This window comes from Panthera leo, chromosome B3, assembly GCF_018350215.1.
Source record: "Panthera leo isolate Ple1 chromosome B3, P.leo_Ple1_pat1.1, whole genome shotgun sequence".
NCBI classification, from domain to species: Eukaryota; Metazoa; Chordata; class Mammalia; order Carnivora; family Felidae; genus Panthera; species Panthera leo.
Genome location: NC_056684.1, coordinates 86,935,432 through 86,942,314, shown reverse-complemented (window position 1 = coordinate 86,942,314; position 6,883 = coordinate 86,935,432). Strand labels below are relative to the sequence as shown.

Genomic DNA, 6,883 nt, shown 5'->3' with positions numbered 1-6,883 from the left:
GTGGTTTCCGTTACAATCCCTTCCGTTACAATCCGCCAAACCCTGGAATCTTCTAAAAAACTCCTGGTCCTCAGTTCCTTTTTGCTCCAAGTGGGGTTTAGATGGGGACTACAAAATGCCCGGGGTTCGAAGCGCGGGACCGATTTTACTAAGCACCTGGCTCCGCCCTGGGTGGAGAGGGAGTGGCGAGGGGGTTCGGGCAAGGGCACAACCCCACCTGAAAGAAGAAAAAGACCTACTGCCTAGTTCATTCTCCAGTCCTACTTCCCGTCAAACGGGGATGCGCAAACGCAGAGCGGTGATTCTCTAGACTCCGCTAGGGGCGCCAGGCAGTCTCTGGCTAGCGGAGGGGCGCGGCGGGGCGGGGCTGAGGGCGAGCTGGGGACTCATCCCGTGGGAAACCCGTGGCGGTAACTGTGGCTCAGCTCAAACAAAAATAACGGCTGGCCGGGCTGAGGGTCAGGCAGAGTTGGCGACGTTTATGAGTTCATGATCTGCACCTGCAGGACGGGGCGGAAGGAAAGATCCAAGTTACAGAGTGGGGAGCATAGAGGGGCGCAGAAGTGCAAGCGCAGTGTAGGAAGGAGCGAAAGTAGCAGACAGAGGAGAAAGGGGCCCTTAAGCCTTCCCGATTTATAAGCAAAGTGCCCAGTTCCAACTTTGTCGCACGACTCTCCCAGGTCTCTCCACCCCACACGCACACAGTGTCTTAGCCCCACTTTGCCCCACCGCACCCAGACGCCGGGGATACTTTCACCTCTCGCACCCTGCCTCCCTTTCTCCTCCTCATCTTCCTCCTCCCGTGGCGCAGGGCCCTTGCGTGGCCAAGGCTCAGAGAGTCGTGATCCGAGACGTACAGGTGCCATTACGGAACACACCGCCTCCAGACTCCAGGTTCTCCGGCTGGAAGTCCTCCACGCTGTAAGCGCGACTCTTGAGGGCCGTGGCGTAGTAGTCGACAGGCTCCTCGGCGGCGTTGTCCATCCAGCTGAGGCACAGGATGCGCTGGAAAGAGCGCTTGAAGTTGTCCGAAAGGAAGCCATAGAGGATGGGATTGGCGCAGCTGTTGGCGTAGCCGAGGATGACCGACAGCTGGCTAACCGTGGCGTCGTCCTGCTCTGCAAACACGTTGACCAACTGCACTACATAGAAAGGCATCCAGCAGATGACAAACACCATCACCACCATCATCACCATCAGGGTGATCTTGCGCTCCGAGCGCTTGCGCTGCTGCCAGCCGGCCTTGAGGGCCACCATGCGCATTTTGGCGATGATGAGCACATAGCACAGGCAGATGGCCCCGACGGGCAGCAAGAAGCCCATGAGAAACGTGTACAACACGAAGCCCACTAGCCAGCGCTGAGCGGGCTCAGGCATGAGCATGTTGCAGGCCACCGTGCCATCACTGTTGGCCGCCGTGCGCGAAAAGACCACGATGGGCAGAATGACAAGCAGCGATAGCACCCACACGCCCAGATTCACCACCTTGGCCACGGTGGGCCGGCGGTAGCGTGCTGCCTTGATGGGGTGCACCACGGCCACGTACCGGTCCACGCTAAGGACAGTCAGACAGTAGATGCTGGTGAACATGTTGACTGCGTCCACGCTGAGCACGAGGCGGCAGAGCAGCGCGCCGAAGGGCCAGTGGCGAAGCAACGTGGAGGTGACCAGAAATGGCACACTGAGCATGAGCAGCTCATCGGCGATGGCCAGGTTCAGGATGTAGATGTTGGTGGCCGTCTTCATTTTGGCGTAGCGCAGGATCACGTAGATGACCATGGAGTTACCACACAGCCCCACCAGGCACACCACGGAGTAGATAAAAGAGATGAGGATGGCGCTGCCCTGGCCCTCGCTCAAGGTCCCGTTCTGGGACGCATTTCGCCCCGGCTCCTCCATGCCGCCCGCAGCGCCGGCCCCGGGGCCCCTGCTGCCGCCGCCTTCGCCGCAGCTGCCCGGGCTGGGGCTAGGAGAGGAAGGAGAGGAGGCAGTGCCATTGGGGAACATTTCAGCTAATTGGGGCTGCTGGGGCTGCTGGGGCTGCTGGGGCTGGAGCGCTCTCCTTGCGCCCCCGCCGCTTGCGCTCTCACTCGGCACCCTGCCCGCCTGCCCGCAGCTCACTGCTGCCAGGCACCTGGGGTAGCACGCAGCGGCTAAGGGGAGCTTGGCTCTGACCGGCGCCGGCGGGGCGCATTGCCTAGCGGCTGCTTGCGCGCACCCGCAAGCCCGCTCCCAGGCGCCTGGGCACACGCGAGCGTGGAGAGGGGAGACCGAGAGGCTGGAGCCCCGCGCCGCACAGCCATTAAGTGGCGCGGCTCTGGGCTGGTGAATGATTAATAGGCACCACCAGCGCGTCAGCAGCTACGAAAAGGGAGGGGTGATGGAGAAAAGAGGGAGGAAGGCGTTGTAGGTGGTTTACCACCCCTCGCCCATTTTTTTTTTTCTTTCCCAGTCCTGTGCTCAGATCAACTCGAGCAGCTGCTCCAGGGAGTCTCTTGCAATACCCTTTACCCATCCCTCAGCGGGGACTGGCGAGTTTCTCCTCCTGGAGGGGGGGTGGGAACCAAAAGTGTAGAATCTTTCCCACCCCGGCTCCTTTCCAATGAAGCAGACCCCAAGCACAGATGTCCAGAGTTCATCTCAGTTTCCCTGAGTTGCCGCCTGGTCCTGAGAGACCCCGCAACTCCATTCCCGTCCAATCGTCCGGGGCCCTAAACCCCCACCTCCCGCCCCCGCTAGCCCTACCCCTGAAGACCCGCCGCGGAAGCTCTCAGTCCCCCTTACCCAGGGCGCGCTACTTCCAGACCGACGCGTAGATGGCCCGTGCAAAGTGCCTGTGCGGTTTGGTAGCACGATGACGTTCTTCGCGCGGTCCAACTCCTTTCTTTGGGCGGGACCCCCGCACAGGCGCCCACGCAGATACTCTTAGAGTCACTGAAACTGACCCTGAGCGGTGTTAGGAGGAGGAAGCGCAAAAACCTTGCGTTAGGAGCTTCTGCGTTACAACACCGCAGGCTGCTCTTCGCAGGCGGGAGCGGTTTAGGGGCCTGAGTAAACCATTGCGAATCTCTTAATAAGCCTTGTGGTGCCCAGAGCCCCTTGCGTCTCCCAGACGAATATAGACTGCAGAAAGGAGGACGCGCGGCTGGGAGCTCGGAAGGAGCCTGAGGCTCCCTCCCGAACGTGCCCGGCGCGGTATTGGAAATCCATCTAGGTGTTCAGTGGGGAAAGATATGGCTGCGCCGCTTGGAAAGGCTCCGCCTGCGTCCCTGCTGTACTTTGTACCCAGGAGAGTTGGCGGGCCCCGGGGGAGGAGAGTGTAAAGGCCTGGGAGGGCAAGGATGCCAGCTCCTCTAAACCCACGCGGGGGCCGCTGTGCAGGTGACCCGACCTGTCACCAACTCCACAAACTGGCCGGAAGACCTTCGAGTCTTTCTGTGAACAGCTAGGATTTCAGCCTTTTTTGAGGCCCTGGACGTGTGACCCCGTTCTAATTCCGAAACTTTTAAGAGACAGAAATCGATGTAGGCATGCCTAAAGCGCCTTTGCCTCATTTAGGAACTGGATGGTTTCTGTGGAAGAGAATGAATGTTCAATTACCATGATTTTTAACTACCTTTCGGACTTCCCAGCATCCCTAGCCTAGGCTCCTTTTGGCCTTTCACTTGTTGCAGTCCAAGGAAGAACCACTCCTTCCAGCTCTCCTATCCCTTTTCAAAATCCCATCAAGTCTTTCTCCGAAACGCACCTGTTCCCAGGAAGACTGACCTGCAGCAGGTCTTTCAAACTTTAGCTTTGTCTCCAGTTTCTTGTTAGTTTCTCCTTCCTCCCAGCCACGGAGCAGCGGGTCTCAGTTTTCCCTCCCATCAGTACAGTTTACACTCAAGAGAGGCGACCTAAAACAGACTAAACTCCTCACTGAAGCTATTTGTACCAGACAGTTCAGAATGCAGAAATGGATGCAGAAACTGAAAGGAAAAAAAAAAAAAAAAAAAAAAAAAAAAAAAAGCATAATTCCTTTTGCCCCCTTCCTTTATCTGGGCAATCATTTGCATATATGTGTTTTAGTTCTCAAAACGAAATGCTCCTAAAAGGAAAGGAATAACTTCTGTAGTGTGTTGATTATAACAATCAAAGATAAATTATGGCAGACCCTCAGAGGAAGGTGTGCAATGAACACCGAATTATTAATAAGAAATGAGCTAGGAAGGAATTTCAAATTTTACAAGGCCCAAGCTATTTAACCTATTGCTTTATCTAAACAAATTACTTTTTACCTTTTACGAAAACAGGATGTGGAATTGAGGGTTAGTTGTGGTTTTTTTTCCTTAAAAAAATGCTGAACATATGGAGAAAAAAATAGTGTTCATCAAGTTTAAAAAAATGACTTTTTTCCCCCAGAAGAGCTTTTTACAAGCCAAGCCTCATAATGGTTTGGATGCCTCTTTGCCAATCACTGACTAAAGACACCTGGCTATTCTTTAGGGGGCTGACATTTCAACAGTCATCATTTAGATGCCTTGGCATTGATCATGGTTGCTCCAGGGGGAGAGGATGATGGGAGCCAGTAAAGCACAGCTCTGTTGTTCAGACTCTCATATGTTCACTTTGCCACTCACCTTAGGGAAATCTCCTCCCAATTTAGTGGTAGTCTCATATAGGAAAGAAGAAAACCTAAGACCTGACATGAACATGTTTTTTGTTTCTGAAGTGGTTTCTATGATGAATTGTTTATCCACAAAACAAACGGACAAGGAAATATCACTTACACCCACTAGAATGGCTTTAGTAATTTTTGAAAAGGGAAAAAAAACCCCACAAATGTTGGCGAGCATGTGGAGACATTGGAACTCTCATATGATGCAACAGCTTTAGAATGTTTCATGATTCCTCAAAAAGTTAAACACAGAATTGCTGTATGACCAGCTCTCCCGCCCCTAGGAATTTACCCCCCGAAATTGAAAATAGGTACTGAACAAAAACTGGTACAGTAGGTTCACAGTGACACTATTCATAATAGCCACAAAGTCAAACACGAATATCCATTAACTGATGAATGGATATACAAAGTGTGGTATATCCTCACAATAGATTATTCATCCATAGGAAGGAATGAAGTACCAATACATGAGCCCTGAAAACATTAGGCAAAGTGAGGGAAGCAAAACAGAAAAAGTCATGCATTGCATTATTCCATTTATCTGGGATGTCTGGAACAGGCAAATCCATAGAGACAAAATGGGTTAGAGGCTGGCAGGGGTTGAGGGGAGAAGGAATGGGGAATGGCCGCTTAATGGGTATGGGGTTTCTTTTTTGGGTTATGGAAATGTTCTGGAGTTAGATCGTGGTGGTGATTGTACAACATTGTGAATGTACTAAAAGCCACTGAATTGCACATTTTAAAAATGGTTAAAATTATGATTTTTATGTCATGTGAATTTTACTTCACTAAAAGGAGAGTGATTGAGATGGCTATGAGCCATGCGGTGTTATCAAGTCTTTTCAGTCACTTAATCCTTAACATTATATCTGTGAACTAATCCATGATAAATAAAAACAATCAAGCAAAAGACAGCATTTCTGGGCTAAACAACATGAGATGGGGTTGCAGCTGTTTTTAAATTATGTTAGGAACAGGAGCCCACTTAGGAATCTTTCTTCCTCTCAGACCTTAATTTAATGTCTCTTAATGAAACAGGAACACTAATGTAGGCATGGGATTGTTGTAATGTGTAAGGAACATGGCCTTTGAGAAGTCAGGACTCCATAATCTTCATGTCTTGTTTAAAAACTTTTTAGGGGTTTTGGGCACCTGGGTGGCTCAGTCGGTTAAGTGACTTACTCTTGATTTTGGCTCAGATCATGATCCCAGATCCAGGAGATCGAACCCCATATCAGACTCTGTGCTAATAGCTTGGAGCCTGCTTGGGATTCTCTCTCTCCCTCTCTCTCTGCCCCTACCCCAATCTCTCCCTCTCTTTCGTTCTCTCTCTCTCTCAAAATAAGTAAGTAGATAAACTTTAAAAAGTCCCTTTTTTAATTCACATATTTAAAGCCTGGAAAAGCTTAAGATAAGCTTGTTTCATCTGTGAGAGTTAATTCCTGCAGTCCTCCCTCCTTTGGTTACTATCTTTCCTATGCTTCTGAGATACAAACATTTCTAGATATGAGAGAAGAAAGATGATGGCCCACAAGAAGGGAAGAATGAAAAGTCCTAATTTAGGAAGTTGAAGATTCTTAGGTGAACTGATTTTCTTAGCCATCTCAATTCTTCTACAAGCCACACTCCCTTGTGCTCTCATGTCCCAGATGCACACTCGGATTGCTGTATTTATCACACTGTGCTGTGATTTCTTGGTGTACTTATCTGTCCTCCTTTCTAAATCTGTAAGCTTGCTGAGAACAGGGGCTGTATTTTACTTATCTTTATATGCCCAGCACCCAACACAGTACCTGGAAAATTGCCCAACACCTCCTTGTTTTATTTTTCTAAGGTACCCCATAGATAATATCTTCTTTTTGTTCTAACCCATAAGATGTAGATACAAAGAAATGAACTCTTGGCCTCTTGCAAGAGAAGCTTTGATCTCTGTGTAATATCATCTATAATAATTTCTTATACATTTAAATCATTCTGAACAATTTCAATTTGCATGTCCTATATCAACAATTATGCTGATGACTCCTTCATTGATCATTCTTGGTCTTAAATGTCTTGGCAGAGAAAGGGCTCTGGAAAATGGGTGGTACATACTTTAGTAGCTAATGATGGTTATTTAATAGTATCATGCAGTGTGAAAGCCATTATACGTGGAAGATTGTTTCTTTTTAATTGCAGTCCCGAGTCTCAATTGGTTTGGTGGAATAGTAATTATCAGGAGTT

General features: G+C 50.0%; 1 protein-coding gene across 1 annotated transcript; it reads right to left on the bottom strand.

Annotated features, from left to right (window-relative positions):
- Positions 1–413: 413 nt before the first annotated feature.
- SSTR1 (somatostatin receptor 1) lies at positions 414–2,007 on the bottom strand. Its single transcript, XM_042940627.1, has one exon. The coding sequence runs from the start codon at positions 2,005–2,007 to the stop codon at positions 832–834; it is 1,176 nt and encodes a 391-aa protein (XP_042796561.1). The 3' UTR covers positions 414–831.
- Between the last annotated feature and the right edge of the window lie 4,876 nt (positions 2,008–6,883).

What these genes read in the sequence shown, in the direction of transcription:
- SSTR1 (XM_042940627.1), bottom strand. Translation starts at nt 2,007, where the DNA reads ATGTTCCCCAATGGCACTGCCTCCTCTCCTTCCTCTCCTAGCCCCAGC.